Source organism: Saimiri boliviensis, chromosome 12 (genome assembly GCF_048565385.1).
Source record: "Saimiri boliviensis isolate mSaiBol1 chromosome 12, mSaiBol1.pri, whole genome shotgun sequence".
NCBI classification, from domain to species: Eukaryota; Metazoa; Chordata; class Mammalia; order Primates; family Cebidae; genus Saimiri; species Saimiri boliviensis.
The window spans coordinates 19,072,575-19,099,746 of record NC_133460.1 but is presented as its reverse complement, the minus strand read 5'-3'; the positions used below and the strand labels follow the sequence as shown (position 1 = coordinate 19,099,746).

At 41.4% G+C, this 27,172-nt stretch overlaps 2 protein-coding genes across 9 annotated transcripts in view; one reads left to right on the top strand and one right to left on the bottom strand.

Annotated features, from left to right (window-relative positions):
* Nucleotides 1–27,172, bottom strand: part of PDILT (protein disulfide isomerase like, testis expressed) — a 158,120-nt gene that overhangs the window by 53,011 nt on the left and 77,937 nt on the right. For 6 of the 8 annotated variants that reach the window (XM_074381965.1, XM_074381964.1, XM_074381959.1 and 3 more), the window contains one exon: nucleotides 11,203–11,297. The exons of 1 other annotated variant lie outside the window; for it this stretch is intronic. The gene's annotated coding sequence lies outside the window, so the exon portion shown is untranslated. Of the gene's footprint in view, nucleotides 1–11,202; nucleotides 11,298–14,224; nucleotides 14,361–27,172 lie in introns of those variants that run through there. One more of the 8 variants, XM_074381960.1, reaches the window with a different exon arrangement.
* ACSM5 (acyl-CoA synthetase medium chain family member 5) overlaps nucleotides 4,005–27,172 on the top strand; it is a 31,770-nt gene continuing 8,602 nt past the window's right edge. The window contains 10 exon segments of the mRNA XM_003930153.4: nucleotides 4,005–4,170; nucleotides 6,237–6,455; nucleotides 11,404–11,614; nucleotides 14,782–14,989; nucleotides 16,843–16,986; nucleotides 19,126–19,279; nucleotides 22,258–22,337; nucleotides 24,203–24,326; nucleotides 25,788–25,868; nucleotides 26,011–26,112. Coding sequence (XP_003930202.2) covers nucleotides 6,252–6,455; nucleotides 11,404–11,614; nucleotides 14,782–14,989; nucleotides 16,843–16,986; nucleotides 19,126–19,279; nucleotides 22,258–22,337; nucleotides 24,203–24,326; nucleotides 25,788–25,868; nucleotides 26,011–26,112 — 1,308 coding nt within the window. The 5' untranslated portion in view covers nucleotides 4,005–4,170; nucleotides 6,237–6,251.

Genomic DNA, 27,172 nt, shown 5'->3' with positions numbered 1-27,172 from the left:
TTCCCCTCTCAGGCATTCTTTATTGTGGGAAGTAGAAAAGTTCCTTTTTAAAGTTTTCTGTCTTGTTAAAGAATAAGTGCGCTAATAACTTTGTTAAGCCGCATCCTATGTAGCTGTTAAACATGCCATGCTTACAGTCACGTAGTACATTCTATGTCCTTGTACTTTAACCAAGGTATCTGTGCTAGATGTGCCCACAGGCACGTCCCAGCTCTCTATTGCTTTTACCTGTTTAGAAAACTTTTAAATTGTTACCCAATCAGGCTTTAGTTTACATTGTGAGGTCTGGCTCCAGCCAACGGAAATCAGACACAGTAGTAAGGACAACCCCAAATGTGTAAGAAATAAATTTGTGTGTGTTTCCCTTGTTCATTGTACTCTTGTGGCAAGAGGGCTAGCAAGAGTACCCTTCCTGCGGTCCAAGAAGTAAAAATTGTGTTGCTGAAAGATCCTTTGTCTCAGTGCTAATTTTTCTTTGTGGCACCGAGCATTTATTTCCAACACTCACCACCCTTCCAGGTTTTATTTTTCTTCATAGCATTAATTATCTCCTAAATTCCACATAATTTGCTTTGCTTACCAGGTGACAGGTACTCAATAAATACTTGTCAAATGGATAAATAAAATGTTGTTGAGATTATTATCATCATTATTATTATCAGAGTTTGCAGCCTTTGGCTATCTGCTGCCCAACTCTTATTAAATACTGATGAAGATGATTCACATTTACAGTACTTCACTAAATTTTAACATCTGTGGGTTTTAGTCATAGCACTTTGCTCTTCTCCTTCTTTTCTGTTTTCTTTTCTTTTCTTTTTTTTTCTTTTTGAGACAGTGTAGTGGCTTGATCTCTACTCATTCTAGCCTTCCCCTCTAGGGTTCAAGCAATTCTCCTGCCTCAGCCTTCCAAGTAGCTGGGAGTACAGTGGGTGCCATGACACCAACTAATTTTTGTATTTTTAGTAGAAACAGTGTTTCACCATGTTAGTAAAGTTGGTCTCAAACTCCTGACCTCAAATTATCTACCTGCCTAGGCTTCCTAAAGTGCTGGGATTACAGGCATGAGCTACTGTAACTGGTTCTGCTCTTCACTTTCCATACTTTAACTTCTATACTTTTGTTAGCTTGTTTAAATGCATGAGTTCAAATATTCCCCTTTATAAGTTACTCCCTCATTTACTCCCCTGGATTTGATCAACTGATTGCATTTACTATTAAGACTGTTTTCCATCTGCCTATTGGAAAAGCTCTTCTTGGTTGGACCACATTCACTGAATACCTGAATGTCTTAATTTGAACCCATCATGCCCCTTTCAACTTTTCTGGCCAATTATTCCTTTTCTGGGTGCTGTATTTGAAAATAATTCCTGGGGTATGTTAGACTCTTTTTTTCCCCATGTCCAAATCAACAATATACTCTGGCATATATTATTTTGACATCTTCCATGTTTGTCAACTTTTAGTCACAAACTAAAACACTTGGCTTATTGTTCCAAATAGCCTACCTTCATTTTCCTTCACTCTTGCAGTTAGTTGTTTCTTGACATAACATAGACACTTTTATGATGATACTCATTTACCATTACAGCTTCTTTTTTTATTATTATTTGAGATGGAGTCTTGCTCTCTTGCCCAGGCTGGAGTGCAGTGGCATGATCTTGGCTCACTGCAACCTCTGTCCCTGAGTTCAAGCAACCCTCCTGCCTCAGCCTCTCAAGTAGCTGGGATTACAGGCACGTGCCACCATACCTGGCTAATTTTTGTATTTTTAGTAGAGATGGGGTTTCAGTACGTTGGCCAAGCTGGTCTCAAATGCCTGACCTCAGCTGATCTGCCCACCTTGGCCTCCCAAAGTGCTGGGATTACAGACATGAGCCACTGTGTTTGGCTTAAAGCTTCTTTTTATAAAATAACATTAATTTCTTTCTGATTAGAAAAGAACAGGATTTAATTTATAAGACATAGAACATACAGAAAAAACTGAGTTTATTAAAATTGCACATCATCTTAGAGAAAACATTCATATTCTGTTATGTATGGGATTAATATACACTTTTAAAAAATAAAATTGTGATTATACTGTATATCAAGTGTATCCAGTTATTTCACTGAACATTTATGAAACATTTGCCATGTCTTATGATTATATATTCTTTTTAAAAAGTACTGATAAAGAGTCGTGATATTGAGATTAGACTGCTGGAAAAACAGATAATGTCCATTAGTCCATTCACCCCTCTGAGAGTAGAGATTGTGTCTTTAGATCTGGCTGGAGATTCAGACATGAGGTTGTGTCTTGGGTAGCAGTAGAGGACTGAACGCTGAGCAAGTGGACATTGAGAGCCCAGAAGATGGTTCCTTTTGCCAAGTTTGGTGGCAAGGGAGAGGAGCTGCTTGCATGGAAATGGGCCAAACTAGCCCGGCCAAGAAATAAGACAGAGTCACGGGGAACAACATACAGTGATGGATAAACATCCAGTGTGATGTTGGAATCACTGCAAAGATAGGCAGTTAATGGCTCAGCATCCTCTCTGTAGGACACCCCTAACCAAGTCATTTGCAACAACATGGATGGAACAGGAAGTCACTACAGTAAGTGAAAAAAGCCAAGCATAGAAAGACTAACATTGCGTGTTCTCTCTTACTTGTGGGAGCTAAACGGTAAAACAATTGAACTCAGAGAGAGAGTAGGATGGTTGCCAGAGGCTGGAAAGTGCAGGGAGTTTGAGGAGAAGTGAGAGTGGTTAATGGATACAAAAGAGTAGTTAGAAGGAATGAACACAGCCTAGTATTTTCTAGCACAATAGGATGACTATCATCAAAAATAATTTAACTGTACACTTAAAATAACTACAATAGTATAATTGGATTGTTTCTAACACAAAGGATAAAGGCTTGAGGTGATGGATACCCCATTTACCCTTATGGGATTCTAATGTATTGCATGCCTGTATCAGAATATCTCATGTAACCCATAAATGTATATATCTACTATGTACCCACAAAAATTAAAAATAATTTTAAAAGAACTTCAGAGAACAAACAAAAAAAAAGACCAGTACGGCTGGAGCAGAATGAGCCAGGAGGTTAGAGGAGAAAAGCTCTCAGGAATTCCTATGGGAGCCTGTATGCAATTGTTAGGACTTTGGCTTGGACTATGAGTGAGATAGGGAGCTGTAGACAGGTGCAGTGGCTCACACCTGTAATCCCAGCATTTTGGTAGGTCAAAGTGGGCAGACCGCTTGAGGTCAGGAGTGCGAGACCAACCTGGCCAACATGTTGTTGAAACCCCATCTCTACCAAAAAATACAAAAATTAGCATGGCGTGGTGGTGTGTGTCTGTAGTCCCAGCTACTTGGGGGGCTGAGGTAGGATGATAGCTTGAACTCAGGAGGTGGAGGTTGCAGTGAGTCAAGATTGCATCACTGCACTCCAACCCTGGGTGACAGAATGAGAGCCTCTCTCAAAAAACAGGCAAACAAACAAAAACCCCAAATACCTCTTTTGGCAGTGTACAATTATTATTAACTATTTTTAAACTATTATTTATTATTATTTATTTATAGTATTTATTTATAATATTATATATTATTAACTATTTTTTGTAGTAAATTTACAGAGTTGTGCAGTCATGACCACAATCCAAATTGAGAGCAATTCTATGACTTCAAAGGATGCCTTAGAGCCATTCCCTGGAACCAGTCCTCTGTTCTCTCTGTATCTACTGGAGGGTTCTAAGCAGAAAAGAAACAGTCTGACTTATATGATTATCACTATTGCACTTTTCCTGTTAAAACCTAATAAATTTCCTATTGCTTTTCTGATTAGATGGCGACTTGAATTGTTAGGGAATACATCTACCAGTTTGGGTACACCCAGCAGACACAACAGTTGAGGTCTGATCTTCCAGCCACTGTGAGTACTGAGAAAACTTGGCAGGGGGCAGTTCTCACTGGCTCAATGCACCCTGCCCAGTTGAAGCCACTGTGTCAGCTGCTGGCTTTTGGCTCTGCCTTCTCTTGGAGGAATTTGGGGCTGAAGTTCACTGTGGGAGGCTGAATCAGCAACTTGTTTTCTGAGGAAGCAAAGTGTTTATAGGCTTTCAGGCCTGCTCCACTCGGTTGAAGCAGAAAACAGAGGCCTTTTGCATTACTTTGATTCAAGAACAAGGTAATTTGGAAAGAAATTTTTCAGCCCAAGGTGTCAGCTGCTTCTCAGGCCTTTGCTGATTAAACCAGGAAGCAGTGTCTGAAACGGTGTTGGGGAATGGGAAGAAGGCCTGGGCATTCTAAATTATCAGCTGTCAAGTTGCCTCAGGAATCCAGGGGTGGGAGACTGAGGAAGAGGCTTGGGCAGAGTTCAGGAGAGGCGAGGGGCGAGAGAGGTGGGTCAGAAAAAGGAAGTCTCTGAGGCTGCAGGCCTAGGCCTGGTGGCCACTCCAGAAACCGAAACCTATGCTTTTCCGGGAGGTGAAAACTGAAAGTCACTTTTCCCGTGTAAGCCTCACTTTCTTTATCCGTAAATGGAGAAAATAACATTTACAGCATAGAGTTGTTATAAAGATTTAATGAAAGAATGCCTATGAGCCCTTTTAAATTGCTTGGTACACAGTAGGCCTTCAATAGACTGTAGCTGTTATGGTTTTTCTTGTTGTACCATGTTTTTATTGTTGGTTGTTATTACCATATTTTATTATTATTACTACTAATGCAAGGAAACTGAAACAGGACACATGCAGCTCCCAGACCAGTGCCTCTCAAAATATAACATGCATGTGACTCATCTGAAGATCCTGTTAACTTGCAGATTCTAATTCTACAAGTGTAGGGTGGGGCCCCATCTGCTGGTCTGAAGCTCACACTTTGAGTAGCAAGACATCAAAACTGGGCTGGGCACAGTGGCTCACATCTGTAATCCCAGCACTTGGGAGGCCAAGTTGGGAGGATCACTTGAGGCCAGGAGTTCAAGTACTGTCTGGGCAACAGAGTGAGATCCTGTTTCTACAAAAAACTTTTTAAAAGTTAGCCATACGTGATGGCTAGTATCTGTAGTCCCAGCTACTAGGAAGGCTGGGGTGGAAGACCTGCTTGAGCCCAGGAGTTTGAGGCTGCAGTGACCTTTGATAGCACCACTGTACTCTAGCCTGGGCAACAGAGTGAGACTCTGTCTCAAACATAACAATAATGAAAATTTTAAAACTAATAAAATAAAATTTAAAAAACTAAAAGACACTAAAAGCACAGCATGCCATACAGCAGCCACTTGTGGCTTTTGAGAACTTGAAGTGTGGCTAGTTCAAATTGAGATGTGCTTATAAGGGTAAAATCTAGATCAGATTTTAAGGATGTAGCACCACAAGAAAAGTAAATAAAAGTATGTAAAATATCTCTTTAACAATTTATTCTTCTGTTGACTATGCATTGAAATGATCATACTTTGGCTCTATCTGGTTAAATAATATGTGCTGTTATAATTAATCTCATCTGTTTCTGCTTTTCTATTAAGAAAAGTACTATTAAGAAGTACTAGAACATTGTCAATTGCACAGGTGGTTCACCTTTTTTTTTTTTTTTTTTTTTTTTTTTAAATGAGACAGAGTCTTGCTCTGTCACCAGGCTGGAGTGCAGTGGTGCAATCTTGGCTCACTGCAACCTCCGCCTCCCAGGTTCAAGCAATTGCTCTGCCTCAGCCTTCCAAGTAGCTGGGACTACAGGCATGCACCACCATGCCCAGCTAATTTTTGTATTTTTAGTAGAGACAGGGTTTCACCATGTTAGCCAGGATGGTCTCGATCTCTTGGCCTTGTGATCTATTTGCCTCAGCCTCCCAAAGTGCTGGGATTACAGGCGTGAGCCACCACACCAGGCCACATTCTATTTCGATTGGACAGTGCTGCTCTAAAGCTGTCTTCAGTTTTGTAAGGTCTGTTCAGGATTGGCCAAAGGCTTTTTGAGGGATTCCCTTTGAAATACTGAGCCTTAAGAAGTGGGCTCTGAGTTCTGACCTCAGACCCAGAGACACACAGCCAGTGAGAGGTCAAAAGGATGGACCTCAGGGTCAGAGGGGAGAAATGACCATCACACAGCAGAACTGAGACTGAGGGTGAAGCATTTGTTCTACAAGTCAATAAGGACCGCAGTCACTATTAGCACTGACCACAGGTTTCTCCTAACCTCAGCATTGTCCCCAAAGCCCAGCATTTATGACAATGCCCTCTCTCCTCTCTTTGGTGACAGACAGGAGGCGACTGCATGAGACCATGGCTGAGACGCCTGGTCCTCCAGGCACTGAGGAGCTCCCGGGGATTCTGTGGGTCTCGTGGGCAGCCGGCACCACTACCTGTTCCTCAGAAGATCGTGGCCACCTGGGAAGCCATAAGCCTGGGAAGGCAGCCGGTGCCTGAGTACTTCAACTTTGCCCATGATGTGCTAGATGTGTGGAGTCGGCTGGAAGAGGTGAAGCCTATTCTGTCCTAGAGTCCATCTGGGGCATCTGAGGCTGCCCTCGGGTACCCCAATGAGACTCAAGACTCCAAGACATGTTGATGAGGAAATTTGGACCTGGGAATTGTGCTAGTTCTAAAATGTAAAGTGTTAGTATTTAAGACTTAGGGAAAAAATTCTGAGTCAGTGTTGTGAGCCTTAGACATATGTTTGTTTCCTCTTTGAAGTGTCCTGTATCCTTGAGCTCAAATCTCACAGTGAGACAGTTATGCCCCTTCCGATTCCCTTCAGGTGATTCATCAAGTGAAGGAGGAAGTTTTGTTTTGTTGCTACTCTATCTTTGATGTCTCTCTCTCACTGTCATGCAAGTGCATGGAAAGAAGGCTGAGTGTGGTGACTCAAGCCTGTAATCCCAGCACTTTGGGATGCCGAGGTGAGTGTATCACCTGAGGTCAGGAGTTCAAGACCAGCCGGCCAAATGGCAAAATCCCGTCTCTACTAAAAATACGAGAAAAAAAAAAAATAGCCAGGCCTGGTGGCATGCACCTGTAGTCATAGCTACTTGGGAGGCTGAGGCACAAGAATCACTTGAAATCAGGAGGCAGAGGTTGCAGTAAGCTCAGATATAAATTGCACAGGTGGCTCACATTCTATTTTAGATTCTGTTTCACATCCTATTCTGCACTCCAGCCTAGGCAACAGAGTGAGACTCCATCTCAAAAAAATAAAATAAAATAAGGAAAGAATAGGGCTCAGGCTCAAAGCTTTTTGTAGATCATAACGGATAAACAAAATTAAATAAGATAATCCTGACTTCTTTGTGTGTCTCCGTGCATCCACTTTCTTCTTTATTTTCCCTTATATCTGTGTTTGTTGGGTCTCTCTCTCTATCTTTCACAGTTATCTTTTATTTGTGTTACATTATACTAACTATTTATAATAGGGAAATATAAAATTTAATTCAAAGAATTGTATTCATGTTAATTTTAAGATGAGGTTGTTTAAGGAAAAAATATGAAGTAAATGACATTGTTAGTAGATACAGTAAAATTAAATGTCAACAGATACAGTGAAATTTATCAAGGTGAGCCGGGCGCGGTGGCTCAAGCCTGTAATCCCAGCACTTTGGGAGGCCGAGGTGGGTGGATCACGAGGTCAGGAGATCGAGACCATCCTGGTCAACATGGTGAAACCCCGTCTCTACTAAAAATACAAAAAATTAGCTGGGCATGGTGGCACGTGCCTGTAATCCCAGCTACTCAGGAGGCTGAGGCAGGAGAATTGCCTGAACCCAGGAGGCAAAGGTTGTGTTGAGCCGAGATCGCGCCATTGCACTTCAGCCTGGGTAACAAGAGTGAAACTCTGTCTCAAAAAAAAAAAAAAAAAAAGAAATTTATCAAGATGGTATGAGGATGACTGAGACTTAAAAACAGACTTTGTAGTCATATAGACATGGTTCATCCATGTACTTGAAGTGTGACCTTGCCCTAAGCTCTTTAGAACTCAGCTTCCTCATCTGCAAAATGGTAGTCATTCCATATGCTACTCACAGTTATGGTGAGAATTAAATGAAAAGTGCATGTAGGAGATAAAGCCAGGATGATCCATTCCTGATGGCCTACAAAAATCTGAGCTCTTTTTGCCATACTAGGGGCATCCTTAGAAGACTTCTCCTAATAATAAAAACAAACAAGCAGGATTAGGTCAGGAAAAAATGGTAGAATAAGGACTTTCCAGCTATGGGGTAGCCTTGAAAAATAACAGCCCCCATATCTGGTGCATCATGACAACCATCAGAGGGGCCAGAATAGAGATGGAGTTTTTTCAAAGCTTCACTTATGAAGAATTGTTCCTATTTGAGCTGCCCATTGGTTCTTTGGAAGACCCTACTTATAATACTGTATTTGAACCAACTTGAAGATTAATCAACAAGAAAATCCTTTTCTGTAGGAGTTTCTGCCCAAAACAATTACAGGCAAATGTTTTAGCTTCATTGTTGCCTATGGTGATAGACAACAGTAGGGACAAACAACACACTCAATGAAGAGTAAAAAAAGAAAAGCTGGAGAAGGTAATGTCTATGGGAGCCTTAAAAAATTCCATTTTATTCCTAGAAATTGACACACCTAAGTAAGGCTGTGTGTTTTTTTATTATAAGAAGCAGTAAAAAATGGAGTTAACAAATAATTTGATTCACTAAAAAGCATCAAAAAGAATGAAATGCATATAAATAAATTTAACCAAAGAAGTATAAGGTTTGTACACGGAAAATGACAAAACATTACTGAAATAAACTGGGACGGGAAAGACATAAACAAACAGAAATACATCTCATGTTCATAAATTAGAAGAATTAATATTAAGATGAAAATGTACTCCAAATTGATCTGCACATTTTATGTAAACTTTATAAAAATCCTAGAAGACTTGTTTACAGAAATAGACAATCTGATTCAAAAACTTCTACAGAAATGCGAGAGACCCATAGGGACCAAAACAATCCTGAAAAAACAAAACAAAAAAGACTCACACTTTTCTATTTCAAGTCTACTGTCTACTGCAAAATTACAGTAACCAAGACAGTGTGGCACTGACATTAGGATAGACTTGGAGAAATAGGTGAGAATTCAGAGTCTGTAAATAAATCCACAAATCTGGCTGGGCGTGGTGGCTCAAGCCTGTAATCCCAGCACTTTGGGAGGCCGAGGCGGGTGGATCACGAGGTCAAGAGATCGAGACCATCCTGGTCAACATGGTGAAACCCCGTCTCTACTAAAAATACAAAAAACTAGCTGGGCATGGTGGCGCGTGCCTGTAATCCCAGCTACTCAGGAGGCTGAGGCAGGAGAATTGCCTGAACCCAGGAGGCGGAGGTTGCGGTGAGCCGAGATCGCGCCATTGCACTCCAGCCTGGGTAACAAGAGCGAAACTCCGTCTCAAAAAATAAATAAATAAATAAAATAAATCCACAAATCTACGATAAATTGATTTTCAACAAGAATATCAAGACAATTAAATAGGTGAAATAATTGTCTTTCCAACTAATGATGCTGGCACAACTGGATGTTCACAAGCAAAAGAATTTATTTAGTCTCCTACCTGACACTAAATATAAAAATTAACTCAAAATATATCAAAGACCTAAATGAAGAAACGAAAAGTATAAGAAGGTTTTTAGAAGAAAACATGGGAGTATAGCTTTGTGACCTCTAATTAGGCAATGTTTTCTAAAGCAAAAGCAACAAAAGAAAAAATAGATTAATTGGACTTCATGAAAATTAATACTATTTGTTTAGCAACATAAAAAGACAGGCCAAATGCAGTGGCTCACGCCTGTAATCACAACACATTGGGAGGCCAAGGTGGGTGGATTACCTGAAGCCAGAAGTTTGAGACCAGCCTGACCAATATGGTGAAACCCTGTCTCTACTAAAAAAAAAAAAAAAAAAAATTTGACAGACATGGTGGCATGTACCTACAGTCTCAGCAACTCAGGAGGCTGAGACAGAATTGCTTGAACCCAGGAAGGCGAAGGTTGCACTGAGCCAGTATCATGCCACTGCATTCTAGCCTGGGCAACAGAGTAGGGACTGTGTCTCAAAAAAAAAAAAAAAAAAAAAAAAAAAAAAAAAGACAGCTCACAGAATAGGAGAAAATATTTGTAAATCACATAATCACATATTGAGTAAGGGTCTAGTATCGACCATACATAAAGAACTCAAGCTCAACAGTTAAAAGACAAATAACTCAATTAAAATATGGGCTAAGAATCTGAATAGACAGTTCTTTAAAGTATATAAACAAATGCCCAATAGACACATGAAAAGATGCTTAACATCTTTACTCACTACGGAAATGCAAATCTAGCCACAAGGAGACACCACTTCATAACCAGTGGCACGGCTAAAACCAAAAAAACAAAAACCAACAGAAAGGTACAATAACAAGTGTTGGAGAGGGTGCAGAGAATTAGAACCCTCTGACATGGCTGGATGGAAATATAAAATGATCCAGTGCTGTGGGAAACAGTTTGGCACTTCCTCCAAAAGTTAACGTAGAGTTATTATAATACTGTCCCAGGAATTTTACCACTAAGTATATATCCAAGACAACAGAAAACGTGTTCTCACACAAAAACTTGAACATAAATCCTCATAGCAATTTTATTTATAATAGCCAAAACGTGGCACCAACCCTGACGTCTATCAACTGATGAATGGATAAACAAAATGTGGTCTATCCATGCAGTTAAATATTATTCAGCAGTCAAAAGAAAATAAAACTAATTCATGCTGTGATGCAGATAAATCGTGAAAGCATTGTACGAAGTTAAAGAAACCAGACATAAAGCTACATGTTGTATGATTACATTCATATGAAATATCCAGAAGATTCAAATCCATAGAGAAAGAAAGCAAATAACTGGTAGCCAGGAGCTAGAGGAGGAGGGAATGGGAAAGGACTGCTAATTTGTACAGTGTCTCTTTTTGTGGCAATAAAAATGTTCTGGAATTAGAGAATGGTGATGGTTACACAACCTTGTGAATATACTAAGAACCAGTGAGTTGTGCACTTTAAAATGGTGATTTTTATGATACCTGAATTATATTTCAAAAAAAAAAAAAAAGGGAAAAACAGAAGACAGTGCAAATCATGTGCTACCTTTTGCATTAAAAAGATAGTAGAAAAAATATGCTTGTGTTTGCCTAAAGAAACTCTGGAAGGATATGCAAAAAAGTAATAAAAATTGTTTACTCACTGAGGCAGAGGAAGAGGAGAACTGGCAGATAAGTACAAGGAGGGGAGCAAGCCTTTTCAATGCATGTCTCTCCACGTTGCTTTGCTTTTTGAACCCTGTGAATTTTTATATTAACTATTATAAAACATTCAAAAACAACAAGAAAACAAAAATTCTCAATGAATTGCATCTATTTTTTTTTCTACCTGCACCACCATCTAGGCTGGACACCGCCCCCCAAATCCTGCCTTCTGGTGGGTCAATGGCACAGGAGCAGAGGTCAAGTGGAGCTTTCAGGAGCTGGGGAAGCAGTCCAGGAAGGCAGCCAATGTGCTAGGCGGTGCATGCGGCCTGCAGCCTGGGGACAGAATGATGCTGGTACTCCCAAGGATCCCAGAGTGGTGGCTGGTCAGTGTGGCTTGTATGCGGACAGGTCAGTAAGCAGGACTGGGGATTTCAGTTGGGGGACAGAGGCAACCTACCAGAGCTTTGCAGTGTCTACAGGTTCTTGAAGATGGAGCAAAAATAAACTCTATGTGGAGGTGTGTTTACTATTTGCCCAAAAATCACAGACTTGATTGCAAAATAGGGGCCAGACAGTGATGTAATTGATAAAAGCAGGCCAGTACAAGGCAGCAGGGAGTGGTGAGGACTGCAGCAAACTAGAGATCACATGCTTTATTAAATGGGGTTGCTACTTCTCAACTCCAATCAAATGTTACCATGAGAGAATGAGTACCAGTGTTATCAGAACTTCTGATTTGTAACAGAAAACTCTGGATTTTTATGAAAAATCCTCCCGTCTTTTAATGTTAGCATCTATCATTTTAAAAAGTCCTGACTGGGACAAACCAAGTATATTTTCTGCTGGTAGTGGTTTGGGAGCCTTGCTTTAGTTGCTAGAATTTTACCTGAACAATGCAGTTATAGATGAGGGACTTTTATAACCTATCTATGTTAGTTTCACTCTTAGACTTTATGACTCTCAGTATCACAGCATCATCCATCTCCCAAAGGAAGGAAGATAAAGATGAAATAAAAGAACCAGTGATATTATCCCTTGCAGGAGGTTGGGTGGACAGGTCCTCCTGTTGTCATGAATGTCCAGGGCAGTGAAACATTATCTTATTAGAATGGTTCCTTCAGCAGAGAAACAGAAGAGGCAAGAGGCCATAGTGAGCCTAGCAAGCCTCTGCTGATACTGAATGAATAAGTGGTCATGCACTTATGCAGAAGGTGAGGGCTTTTAGGCTGATTTCAAAATGGGACAACTGCTTAAGGTGGAGAGATGGCTTCTCCATCACCCAGCAACTTTTGACCACTTAGAATGTTGTCTATTCCCTTTCAGTTGTGATCTTAGTTGTGTTCAAGCAGTCTACTTGAAAGACAGGTGTTTGCACAAATAATGTTTGCAAAACAGTGCAGCACAAGCTTACATCAGGGATCTAACCTTTTTATATGAACAAGCATGACACAACCAGTTTGTGAATGGACTATCAAAAAAGAGGCAGAAACTTACATTTTATTTTCACATATTTTTGCACAATATATAAAAGTAAGCACCATTATAACATATTCAGCTCTAAGGAAATGAAATAGGCACACAGGTTTGGAGAGTTATCCACATTCTGCCATGACTATGGTTAAATGAGGGCCAAGGTGCAACAAGTTCCTATGCTTTTCTTGGGTACCTGCTGTGTGCCAGGCACCATGTCAAACAATTTCCATGATCGAAATGTCCCTTTGTAGTATTTTTTCCATGTTACCTAAATTTCCCAAGTTCCTCCAATTATATAGGCTCAATTATTCTTTTAATGGCTAAATAAAATAACTCAGAGCCATGTCCCACGTTGCCACGCCAAGTCTAGCATTCACTCTGATGCTTTAGAAGATATTCCGGTTAGATGTCCCTACATCCTCAAATGACCCTGTTCTCATACACATTTGTCACTTCACTTCCGTCTGTGGGGTCTGACCACTTTCTCTCACTGACAGCCCTGACTATCCATCTGCTCCAGCCTCACACTCAAACTCAGCCTCTAAAGCACCAAAACCACAACTCTGGTTGGAACAGACATCTAGAAAAGAACGAAATAGGCCTGGCACAGTGGCTCAGGCCTGTAATCCCAGCACTTTGGGAGACTGAGGCAGACGGATCACAAAGTCAGGAGACAGAGACCATCTTGGCCAACATGGTGAAACCCCATCTCTACTATAATATAAAAAATTAGCCGGACGTGGTTTAGTGTGCCTACTATGCTGCTTAAGATGGGTTCTTGTCTTTTGTCCTCACCATCTGGCTGTGGTGGGATCACTGATTGTTTTAGTACCTCTTTTTTCTCATCTGTGAAGTGAGAGTGTTGTGCTCAATGGAATGTTTATAATCTGCATTCTGAGTCAATGAAGTGGTTTTCAAGTATCCGATTAAAATTTTAATTTGTCAAAATTTGTCCCTGATTTCTGCTTCCTCACTCTTATTTTTTTAAAGAGGAGTCAGCTACCATCAGAGTGGCTTTGGTTGTGGGGGTCCTGGATCCCCCACCTGCTACACTTCCCTTATTGCCTCAAGCAACACACACCCACATGATGATTAGGATTCATTGTAGCATTTTGTTTAAAAGGCATGGAAAACAGTTGCAGTAGGTAATCTCTAAGGCAATATAATACCATGGTCAAGATCTTAGACACTTAGGTTCACCACTGCCTGGCTTCACAATGCCAGCTCTAAACATATTAGTTATTTTATCTCGGTTGTGATCTTAGTCATGTTATTTAATTGATTTAAGGCATAAAGATGTAAGTCTTAAAATTTTAATTTTATAAGATGGGTATAATAATTGGATCTACTTCTTGGGATTGTGAGAATCAGTTGAAATAATGCATTTAGCTGGGTACAGTGGCTCATGTCTGTAATATTAGCATTTTGAGAGGCTGAGTCAGGTAGATTGTTTCAGCCCAGGAGCTGGAGACCAGCCTGAACAACATGGGAAAACCCTGTCTCTATATAATAATTTAAAAATTAACTAGGCATGGTGACGCACACCTGTAGTCCTAGGTTCGGGAGGCTGAGGCAAGAGAATTGCTTGAGCCTGGGAGGTCGAGGCTGCAGTGAGCCATGATCACAGCACTCTGCTCCAGCGGGTGACAGAGTGAGACACTGGAAAGAAGAGAGGATGGAAGGGAGGGAGGGAGGGAGAGAGGGAGGGAAGGAAGGAAAGGGAGGCAGAGAGGGAGGAGGGAGGGAGAGAGGGAAGGAGGGAAGGAGGGAGAAAGGGAGGAGGGAGGGAGGAAGGGAGGAAGGAAGGAAAGAAGGAAGGAAGGAAAAAAGAAAGAAAGAAAGAAAGAAAGAAAGAAAGAAAGAAAGAAAGAAAGAAAGAAAGAAAGAAAGGAAGGAAGAAAGGAAGGAAGGAAGGAAGGGAGAAAAAAGTTCTTAGCACATGTAAATGCTTCACAAATATTTTGGATTTCATTGTTATTATTATTACCTCTTCTAGCTGAGGCATTCCAACCCTCCCCAGCCCCTTCTTGTCCTCATCTCTTACTTCTATACCCAAATCCTCTCCTGCTATCCAGTCAACATCCCCTTCTGTTTTATGCCAGGGGCTGTCATGATTCCGGGTGTCACTCAGCTGATGGAGAAGGATCTCAAGTACCGGCTGCAGGCATCCAGAGCCAAGTCCATTATCACCAGTGACTCCATAGCTCCAAGGGTGGATGCCATCAGCGCTGAGTGCCCCTCCCTCCAGACCAAGCTGCTGGTATCAGAGAGCAGTCGGCCAGGCTGGTTGAACTTCAGGGAACTCCTCCGGTGAATTGGGGCTCTCCAGGAGAACAGTAGAAAAATGAAGTCATTTCCCCTTTAAGCAACAAAAGATGAAATCTTTACTGATTTCACACATAGAGAGTGAATCAGACAGGAACTCTCCCATTGGCAGCCAGACTGACATGAGCGTAATCCTGGTCACTATCTCAACGTTCACGGTCACCCATTCAGTCAGTGCTGGATTTGTCAGCAGCTTTTCTGTGCTTCATGCTTCTACAATGGTGGTGGTAGTTATTAGAGCTACAATCCAGAGTATATGAAATAACCTATATGGTGCATTTCGTACACAGCAGGTGGTCAATTAATAATAAATTAGTGGCCATGTATTGGGTACTTAGGGTATTGTTCAATACTGTGCTACATAAACCTTCACCTTCATTCATTCATGTAACAAAGAATTAATGAACATACATTTTGTGACAAGCATTGTGTTTGGTGTTCAGAACACCATAATGGATAAGACATCATCTTATTTAATCCCTGAAAAGGACATTAGAATGTGCACTTTAACCCAGTTTTACAGATGAGGAAACTGAGACTTGGAAAACTAAAGTTACTTGCCCAAGGTGCTAAAGAGTAGTCAAGTCAGGATTGGGTAGAGCCAAGACCACATTTGCCTTGGAGCAGGGACCTGGTGGAAACCCATCTGAGAATTTGGGACTTTGTTCTGATTGGAAGCCAGAACCCAAAAGGGGCCTCTCAGGCGCCTGAACCATTGAGTCACAAATGTTCACCCCACAGACTGGCTGCATCAGATTCACCTGGGTGCTGTTTTGTATATAGATTACAAGGCCTCACATCTGACCTACTTAACCAGACAGCTGAGCAAGAGCCCTGAGGCTCTGTTTTCAAAAATCAGCCCATAGGGTTGGGTGCAATGGCTCATGCCTGTAATCCCAGCACTTTGGGAGGCTGAGGCGGGCAGATCACCTGAGGTCAGGAGTTCAAGACCAGTCTGACCAACATGGAGAAACCCCATCTCTACTAAAAAATACAAATTTAGCTGGGCCTGGTGGCACATGCCTGTAATCCCAGCTACTCGAGAGGCTGAGGCAGGGGATTGCTGGAACTCGGGAGGCAGATGTTGTGGTGAGCCGAGATTGTGCCATTACACTCCAGCCTGGGCAATAAGTGCAAAACTCTGTCTCAAAAAATAAAATAAAAAAATAAAAAATCAGCCCATAATATTTTGATGAGCTGTCAGGTGGGCCTAGATCAGTGGTTCTCAATTTTGGCTGTTATTAAAATTACCTGAGAAGCATTTAAGAAAACATCAAAGATTCTGATTTTATTTTGTTCAGAGTGGGTACAGGCAAGTTTCTTCCAAAACTGCACTAGAGAACTTCAAGGTACACCCAGGGTTGAGAGCCAGTAGATTAGCTGATTATCCAGATCACAGAACTTTGGGAATTATCTAGATCTCAAAACCCCATATTGGGGGAAACCTTTAGAAAACAGTTCTAAATTATTAAATTTAATAATAATTAAATTTGTTCATAATAATAAATGGGGTGGGGTGGAAACTGTGCCTAAATGTGTAGAATTATAGACACGGACATGTGTGTGTTCTACCACAAAGTCCTCATGCCTTGGTAAGAAGGCATGGGCTCTTTTGAGTGAGTTATTTAACCATTTTGAGCCTCAGTTTCCTTGTCTGCAAAAGGGTTATAATGATAGTACATACCCCATGAGGCGGTTGCAGATGACCCAAGCCGGAGCTCTCAGCACAGCACCTCACACGTGGTATTATGAAATGGTAGTCATATTGCTGTTATATATGTTATAGGTGCCACTATTTTTACTATGGTAGTGCCACCAAGATTTTTTACCTTTTACAGAGAGGCATCTACAGAGCACAACTGCGTGAGGACAAAGAGTCGAGACCCGCTGGCCATCTACTTCACCAGTGGAACAACCGGAGCCCCCAAAATGGTCGAGCACTCCCAGAGCAGCTACGGACTGGGTTTTGTGGCCAGCGGAAGGTACCAGAGCAGCTTGTCTAGAGGGTCCAAGAACAGAAAGTGATGAGTGGGCTGGTGGGGGTGGTGTGAGGGAGAAGGTGTCAGGAGCTGAGGTCAGAGAGCCAATGGGGCAGCTTGGGAAGGATCTCGATGGTTCTGGATTTTACTCTGAGTGAGGTGAAAAGCTATTGGAGGTTTTTTTAAAACATGGCTCTCTCTCTCTCTCTCTTTCTCTCTCTCTCTCTCTCTCTCTCTCTATATATATATATATATATATATATTACCCTTTTAACCATTTTAAGTGTACAGTTTAATGTCATTAAACATATTCACACTGTTGTATAACAATCATCACCATCCATTTTCAGAATTTATTTTATCTTTCCAAATGAACTCTGCCCCCATTACACAGTAACATCCCATTACCCTCTCCCCTCGCCCCTGGTAACCTCTATTTTACCTTTCATCTCTATGAATTTGATAATCTAGGTATTTTGCATGATTGGCATCATGCAGTCTGTCCTTTTGTTTTGCAATTGGCTTCTTTCACTTAGCATAACATTTTTAAAGTTCATCCATGTTGTAGCATGTGTCAAAATTTTCTTCCAAGACTGAAAAATATTCCATTGTATGGATAGACCACATTTTAAATAATCCATTCATCTGTTGATAGACACTTGGGTTGCTTCCACATTACAGCTATCGTCAATCATGTTGCTATGAACACTGACATACAAGTACCTGTTTGAGTTTCTGCTTTTAATTCTTTTATACATGCAGAAGTGAAATTGCTGGACCATGTGGTAATTCTGTGTTTGATTTTTTTTGAGAAGCATTGGATATTTTGAAATGAGGAGTGACATAATCTCATATGTTTTTTGAAAGGCTCACTCAGGATGTTGGGTTGACAATGAACTGTAGGGAAAACAAGTAAACAAGATGACCAATGCATTAAGAGGCAAGCATGGTGGGGGAGTAGTAGTAAGAGAAGAGATGAGATTCTGAATATATTTTCAATCTAGACTCAATAAGACTTGCTGACAGATTCAATGTGGAATGAGAAGGAGGAGTCAAGCATGGCTGTAAGTGGAATGGCCTGAATAACCGGAAGCACTAAATGATGGGGGAAGAACTGTGGGATAAGCTGTATGGTGGGAAGAAAGCAAAGAGTTTATGGAGTTGTCGATTTGAGAGGCTTCTGAGACATTTCTATCCTCTTGTTAAAAGTGGAGATGTTGAGTGGGCATCTGGATATACATGTCTGAAGTTAATGAGAAAGATTCATGCTGGACTTATCAGTGCAAAGATGGTATTTAATACTGTGAGATAGGATGAGATCAGCAAATTGTAATATAAACTGAAAAGAGAATGGGTCTCAGGACTGAGTGCCTGAGGCATTTCTGCACTGAAAGGGGAGACCAGGAGGACTCAGCAGAGGAGACTGAGTCGGAACAGCTAACAAAAAGGAGGAGAACCAGTAGTGCGTGCGTCCCAGAATTCAAGTGCATGATCACTTTTCTGTCTTCCACATTTTCAGACACTGCTTTCCATTCTTGGGATGCTCCTGGTTCTCTGCCTCACCTATATAATCCCTATGCATTGTTTATGTCTAACTCAAGTGTCACCTCCTCTAACGGAGCATTTCTCAGAAGCCCATCTCCGTCATTGCTCTAGGTTAGGTCCTATTCTCTATAATTGCACAAGGCTTTAAGTTTAGCTCTATTAAAATATGCTCTCCAGGGACCTCCTAGATATTTATACTTCCTAACTATAAGCCTCTCAAAGCAAGACTAGTCATTCTTTTCTATATCCCTAATGCTAAATCTGGACTAAGTGCTAAATAAATGTTGGCTAAATAAAATGACCTTAGCGCAGTATTGAGGTTAATTTTTTCCCCTTATAGATCACATTCACTGGACTGTGAACTTTTTAGAAACTCTTTTGCTTCTGTATTCTTAGCCTAGGGCATAGATATGTAGAAGATGCTCAATTAATGCTTGTTGAGACAATAGTTGGCCTAATGGTTCTTGTTCAGGTATAACAAGTATAAGTGAGTACCCACTGTGTGCAGGGTTCCAAATGAGATGATATAAATGATACAATCCTCTTTTAAAGGTAGAATCATTGCCAAGGGTGCTGACATTCTCTAATTTTTGGCAGACGGTGGGTGGCCTTGACCGAATCTGACATCTTCTGGAACACGACTGACACTGGCTGGGTGAAGGCAGCCTGGACTCTCTTCTCTGCCTGGCCTAATGGATCTTGCATTTTTGTGCATGAGCTGCCCCGAGTTGATGCCAAAGTTATCCTGAATGTAAGAAGAAAAACCAACAACACCCATATGTGTTTGGTATAAGTGAGATGAGTGCGATACAGATTCTAGGCTGCAGGAGAAAACACATGAATCAGTGAATTTAAGGCTTCTTTGGTGTGGCTCCCCAGCCTTCCTGATTCCTGACCACCTGGTTCTCTTCAATCATTGCCTACTTTCTACCTAGATTCCTAGATATCCAAACCTGTGCATATTCTATTTCTACTGCATGGGGGTGTCCCTGTCTCCACCACTTTCTTTCCTATGCTCTTGCCGAAACTCTAGGTATTTGTCAAACCCTTAGGCAAAATCAGTCTATGCCTCAACTCCAAATGCTCCTGTCCATGGTGTTTAGCATGAGTAACCGGCCCAAGCAGAGTCCTGGTGACTGACTCCTGCTCAGCCTCCCAGGGTCTTCTCATAGGGAGGGAGGAGATTGGTGTATATTTTTATAGGGTACATGAGATGTTTTGATGTAGGCATGCAATGCATGAAAATCGCATCATAGAGGGGAGGTATCCATTCCCTCAAGCATTTATCTTTTGTGTTACAATCTAATTATACTTTTAGATATTTTTAAATGTGCAATTAAGTTACTATTGACTATAGCCACCCTGATGTGCTTTCAAATAACAGATCTTATTCATTCATTCTATTATTTTGGTACCAATGAACCATCCTCCTCTTTCTCCCAGCGCCCCACTACCCTTCCTAGCCTCTGATATAATCATCCTTCTAATCTCTATTTCCATGAGTTCAATTGTTTTGACTTTTAAATCTTACAAATAAGTGAGAACATGTGAAGTTAGTCTTTCTGTGTTTGAGTTTTTTCACTTAACATAATGATTGCCAGTTCCACCCATGTTGCTGCAAATGACAGTACCTCATTCTTTTTTTTTTTTTTTTTTTTTGCCTCCATTGTGTATATATACATTTTCTTTATCCATTCATCTGTTGATGGACACTTAGGTTGCCTCCAAACTTAGTAGATTTTTAAAAATTTATTTTCATAGGTTATTGGGGAACAGGTGGTGTTTAGTTATATGAATAAGTTCTTTACTGGTTATTTGTAAGATTTTGGCGCACCCATCACCTGAGCAGTATTCACTGCAACCAGTTTGTAGTCTTTTAACCCTTGCTCCCTTCCCATTCTTTCCCTCAAGTCCCCAAAGCCCATCATGTCATTCTTATAGCTTTGCATCCTCATAGCTTAGCTCCCACTTACGGGGGAGAACATAAACTGTTTGGTTTTCCATTCCTGAGTTACTTCACTTAGAATAATAGTCTCCAATCCATCCAGGTCCCTGTGAATACCATTAATTCATTCCTTTTTATGGCTGAGTAGTATTCCGATAGATAGACAGATAGATAGATAGATAGCAATTACAAACTGTGCTGCTACAAACATGCATGTTCAAGTATCTTTTTCATATAAAGACTTCTTTTTCTCTGGCTAGATATCCAGTGGTGGGACTGCCAGATCAAATGGTAGTTCTATTTTCAGTTATTTAAGGAATCCTACATTGTTTTATACCAGTTTACATTCCCACCAGCAATGTAGAAGTGTTCCTTGTTCACCACATCCATGCCAACATATATGGTTTTTTTTAAAATTTTTTGATTATGGCCATTCTTGCAGGAGTAAGCTGGTATTGCATGGTGGACCAAATAGGGTAAATTCTTAATACATATTGATTGTTATCATCATGATCAAACTCATCACCATCATTATCCATGTAGTGCTTGATCAGCCAATGTATGAACCTTCTCCTTGCACTATCCCCAGCTATGACATAGTGTTTTCATTATCTATTGCTATGTAATAAATTATACCCAAACTTAGCAGTTTAAAACATAGGCATTTATCTCACAGTTTCTGATGGTCAAGAAGCTGGAGGCAGCTTAATGAGGGGGTTTGGGAGTAGGATCTCTCATGAAGTTGCAAATCAAGAGGTCAGCAAGGTATGCTCATGTTTGTGGCAGCATTAACAATAACTAAAAGGTGAAAGCAACACAAGTGTCCATCAACAGATAAATGAATAAACAAAGTGTGATATATACATACAATGGAATATTACCCAGCCTTAAAAAGGAAGGACATCTTGTTATACAATATAACGTGGATAACCCTGGAGGACATCATGCTAAGTCAAACACACCAGTCATACAAGGACAATTACTGTATGATTCCACTTATATGAGATACCTAGAGTAGTCAAATTCATAGAGACAGAAAGTACAATGGTGTTTGCCAGGAGTTAGGGGAAAGAATAATGGGAAATTATTGTATAATGGGTACCTAGTTTGAGAAGATAAAAATAGTTCTGGAGGTGGATGGTAGTGATAATGGCACAACACTGTGGAAATATTTAATGCCGCCAGACTATACACTTAAAAGTTATTCCAACAGGTAAATTTTATGTTGTATTTTACCACAATAATTTTTAAAAAGATATTAGCTAGGACTGCAATCATCTTAAGGATTGATTGAAGCTGGAAAACTGCTTAAAAACTCACTGGTGGTTTTTAGTACACTTCAATTTCTCACTGGCTGTTTGCTAGAGGCTCCAGTTTCTCACTGTGTGCACCTGTCCATAGGATGGCTTGAGCATACTGAAAACATCATGGCTTCCTTTCCCCAGAACAAAGGATCCAAGAAAGGGAGAAAGAGTAAGAACATCCAAGACAAAAGCCATAGTCTTTGTACAACTGAATCTTGAAAGTGGTATTTGTCACCTCAGCAGTGTGTCATTGCTGTCACAGACCCACTTTGATATGACAGGAGAGGGGATTCCTTCAAAGATGCAAATGTCAGGAAGTGGGGGGTCATTGGGCACCATCTTGGAGGCTGGATGCCACACACAGTTTTCAACTTCTCTGCTTTGGTAGTGAGAATATAAAGATGTAGTGCCTTTGGCTCCATCTTCATGGTCCCACCTCAGTGATTCTAAGGACATCTTTCACCTTTTGTTTTTGTCTAGACTCTCTCCACATTCCCGATAACCACCCTTTGCTGTGTCCCAACCATCTTTCGACTGCTTGTGCAGGAGGATCTGACCAGGTACAGCCCATCTGTTTGGTGCTTCGAGAGCCTAAATATGTGAATATATAGCATGGGTATCCACACACACACAACTATCCTCTCATTCCAACTCTCTCTGTCTCTCTCTATATATTTTTTCTGTTTCTGCCTTTGTCTCTCTCTCTCTCTCTCGCACACACATTTATACAAGCATACACATTGACAAGTCCACACGCCTGTAAACCTCACAGATGCCCCTCAAGAACAAGCTTCTGGCTCCCCAAAATTTGTATCCATATGGAATCAAATAGATTTAAGGCAGTCTGAAATTTTAGCACCTGAGATAGGCTTCAACCCACACCATACACCCATGGGCTATTCTCTCAGCAACATCTCTGCTACTTCTGTGAGGCAAGAGAAATGATGGGACAATTGTTAGCCACCTATGGAGTAGGATTTGTGGCCAGGGCCCTCAGGTCTGGCAAAACTAACAAGCCCACACCACAGTGTATGGATGCGCCGACTCTCTTCCTCAGACTAACCCCAGCCAATTGTTCTCTAAGATCATGCCATTGGGCACCCAAGAGAAGGGGACAAGACGCTGAGGATGGTTCCATCCTGGGTGGAGCCAGAGCAACATCTTCTGGCAGAACAGGACTAGCTGCTGTGGCATATGGGCAGAGGCCCACTGTCCTTCAGTACCTTCCAACCCTGACCTGCTCTCCCTCTTTTGTCCTCCTCCAAGTCATGAGTCATCCTGTCCCCGTCTCATCTTCCCTAGTAACAGGAATCTACCCACAAAGTGTCCAAAAGAGGGAGTTCTTACATACTTCTAAGGGGAATTCTTCTACAATGTAAGAAATTCATCCCATTCATTGCTTTGATGTGTGCATCTCCATATTATAATTTTAGCTGAAAGCAGGCTCCTAGTACCTTGTCAAGAACATGTCATTGAATGCTATTTGGTAATACTAAGTAACTTAATCAAACCAATTTGATCTCCCCTCTCCACCAGGATTGAAACTGTACTTGCAATCACTAATTTTTTTTACAGTTTGGATGATTTGTTGAACAGAGAGGACATTTTGCAACATAATTAATATCTGTAGGAATTTTTGGCCCATTCTTCAGAATTTTGGGATTCTTAGGAGCTATCTTTTCAGTTATCTTTTCTTTCTTTTTCTTCTTTCTCTTTCTCCCTTTCTCTCTCTTTTCCTTCCTTTCTTTCTCTTTCTTTCCCTCTTTCTCTCTTTCTCTTCTTTCAGTTCTCACTCTGTCACCCAGGTTGGAGTGCAGTGGCGCAATCTCAGCTCACTGCAGCCTCTATCTCTCAGGCTCCAGTTTTCCTCCTCAGCCTCCAAAGTAGCTGGGACTACAGGTATGTGCCCCCAGCCTGGCTAATTTTTTGTATTTTTGACAGAGACAAGGTTTCACCATATTGCCCAGGCTGGTCTTCGACTCCTGAGCTCAAGCCATCTGCCCACCTTGGCCTCCCAAAATGCTAGGACTACGGGTGTGAGCCACAGTGTCTGACCTATCTTTTCAATTTCTAATTGATTTATCTTTTTCAATCAGATCACTGTCCAAACCAGTTTATTATCAATCATTTTTTTTCCAATTAAATTATTTCGGCCAAGTCACCTGGAACTCACCATATTATGCCAAAACCTGTTATATGAGCTTCTGATTTTATCTCAAACTCAGATAGGATGAATCTTTTAAAAATTATCTGTCCATGAGGATTATGGTTGTGAAGCCAGAGGATGAGTGCACTTAGAGCTGATTAAAATGCAGGGGCATCTATCCTCTAGGGCCTGTGGGTGTTTGCATCTGGGCAGTGGCACCGGAGGGCGGGTGCCATGAAGATCCTGACAAAAGTGGCCTTGTTTTCCCTCCTGAGCAAGGTACCAGTTTCAGAGCCTGAGGCACTGTCTAACCGGAGGAGAGGCCCTCAACCCTGACGTGAGGGAGAAGTGGAAGCGCCAAACTGGTGTGGAGCTGTACGAGGGCTATGGCCAGTCTGAAACAGTGAGTGATGGAGGGGCCAGGTCGCTGCCTCATATCCCCTCAGAGCTTCCTACCTCTCCTGTCTGTCACCTTCCTGAAGCTACTCAGGGACTGCCCTGCCCCCAGGGGAGAAGCTGATAACAAAACTCCATCAGCTTTCCTTCCCTTTTGATTTCGGTATGTTCTCACTTATAAGCAGGGGCTAAGCCATAAGGATGCAAGACATACAGAGTGGTATAAAAGACTTTGGAGACTCAGAAGGAAGAAGGGGGAGGAGGGGAATGAGGTTAAAAAAAAAAACTACCTATTGGGTATAATGTATACTACTCAGGTGACAGATGCACTAAAATCTCAGCAGTCACTGCTATAGAATTCATCCATGTAACAAAAAAACACTTGTACCCAAAAAGCTATTTAAACACACATACACAATTTCTTAAAAGTTAAAAAAGGTAATTTAAAGTACTTTTACAATTATATCATGACCAGCAAGCCAGCCCTCACTGCTGAGGGCATTGTTTGTCTCTACCAAGACAGCCTACATCTGCCACTGTTCAGAGTCTAAAATTCTAAGCAACATCCTCTATAGCCATATAGGAAGAGATCTAGGGATCAACTGAGTCTTTTGGCTTAAAGATGCATTAAGTTCTTTGTGTTTGAGTGCTCACTGGAGTACCCCATAAATGTTTGTTGACTACGGAAAGAAAAGAAGAAAGAATGAAAGAAAGAAAAAGAAAGAAACAAAAAGAAAGAAATTAAGAAAGGCAAGAAAGAAGGAAGAAAATGAGGAAGGAAGGGAGAAAGAAAATAAAAGAAAGAGAGAGGAAAAGAAAGGAAGGAAGAAAGGAAACAGGGAAGAAAAATGAAGGGAGGAGATAAGAAAATGGAGAAGGAAATAAGGGGGAAAGGAAGGAAAAAAGGAGGATGGCCGGGCATAGTGGCTCACATCTGTAATCCCAGCACTTTAGGAGGCCGAGACAGGTGGATCACAAGGTCAGGAGTTCGAGACCAATCTGACCAACATGGTGAAATACCATCTCTACTAAAAATACAAAAATTAGCCGGGGGTGGTGGCACACACCTGTAATCCCAGCTACTCAGGAGGCTTAGGATGAACCCAGGAGACAGAGGTTTCAGTGAGCGGAGATGGCACCACTGCACTCCAGCCTGGGTGACAAGAGCGAGGCTGTCTTAAAAAAAAAAAAAAAAAGGGAAAGAAGAAAAATGAAGGAGGGAAGGAAGAAAACAGAAAAAGAGAAAGGAAAGAGTAAAGAAAGGAAGGAAAGAAAGGAGTGAGGGAGGAAGAAAAAAATAAGAAGAAAAGAGAGAAAGTGAGAGAGGAGAAGGGAAAGAAAGAAGAAAGTGAGGGTGGAGGAAGAAGAGGGTGAGAGAAAGAGTTAGCAGTCAAGGTGAGAGAAAGACATGGCCCAGTAAAGAAGTGAATAGAAAGGCTCTCCTTTATCAGTACTGCTTTCTCCCCAGGTTGTCATCTGTGCCAATCCAAAAGGCATGAAAATCAAGTCTGGATCCATGGGGAAGGCGTCTCCACCCTATGATGTGCAGGTAGCAGCCTCTCACAACTTCTGGCGAAGCCTGGTGTGAAGAGGAGAAAGATGCACAGGCCTAGCTGGCACAGGCTGCTGGGCTGCTGGAATGGCCCAGGGTGTAGACACTCATATATGCACCTCTGTGATCTCCCTGCCAGATTGTGGATGATGAAGGCAACATCCTGCCTCCTGGAGAAGAGGGGAATGTTGCCGTCCGCATCAGACCCACCCGGCCCTTCTGTTTCTTCAATTGCTATTTGGTAAGAGGCAGGGAACAGCTGTTCTCATGACAGTGACTGTGTGCTAAGCATTGTGCACCATACTTTGTAAATATCTATTTGTTTAATCCTTACAATGACTGCATGAAATAGGTTGCTATTATTACTGATAAAGTTCTGTTATTGATAAGGAAGACTATTGATAAGAAAGCTACTACAAAGGTGAAGTGACTTATCCAGCATCATGTAACTAGGACAGGCAGGACACGGGATTGAAACATGGGTGTGTCTGAAAGGGGAAACATGTGACATGAGGGCAGCACCATTGTTTCAATGAGAAGAAAATCAAGGTGTAGGAAAGGAAAGGAGTTTCTCAAGGTCAAACTGTGGCAGGGTGCAGTGGCTCATACTTCCAATTCCAGCACTTTGGGAGGCTGAGGTAATTGGATCACCTGAAGTCAGGAGTTCAAGACCAGCCTGGTCAACATGGTGCAACCCCGTCTCTACCAAAAGTACAGAAATTAGCTGAGCGTTGTGGCACGTGCCTGTAATCCCAGCTGCTTGGGAGGCTGAGGCAGGAGAATCGAATTGAACCCAGGAGGAGGAGGTTGCAGTGAGCCAGAGAGATTGTGCCACTGCACTCCAGCCTGGCCAAGGGACTGAGATTCCTCAAAATAATAATAAATAAATAAATAAATAAATAAATAAAGGTCAAACTGCACTACTGTGTCTGTCTTCAGGATTCTCTTTTGTGGTTTTTTTAGCAGTGCTTGTGTCCTGGGATTTTTGTCCAAGTTTCTGGAATAATTCAGTAACTGCTTCTCTTTTACATTATTTTTTTTGAGACAGGGTCTCACTCTGTCACCCAGGCTGATGTACAGTGGCGCAATCTCAGCTCTCTGCAACATCTGCTTCCTGGGCTCAAGCAATTCTCGTGCTTCAGTCTCCCAAGTAACTGCGCACACCACTTCACTGGGCTAATTTTGGTATTTTTAGTAGAGACAGGGTTTTGCCATCTTGGTCAGACTCGTCTCTAATTCTAGGCTTCAAGTGATTTGCCCACCTGAACCTCTCAAAGTGCTGGGATTACAGGTGTAAGCCA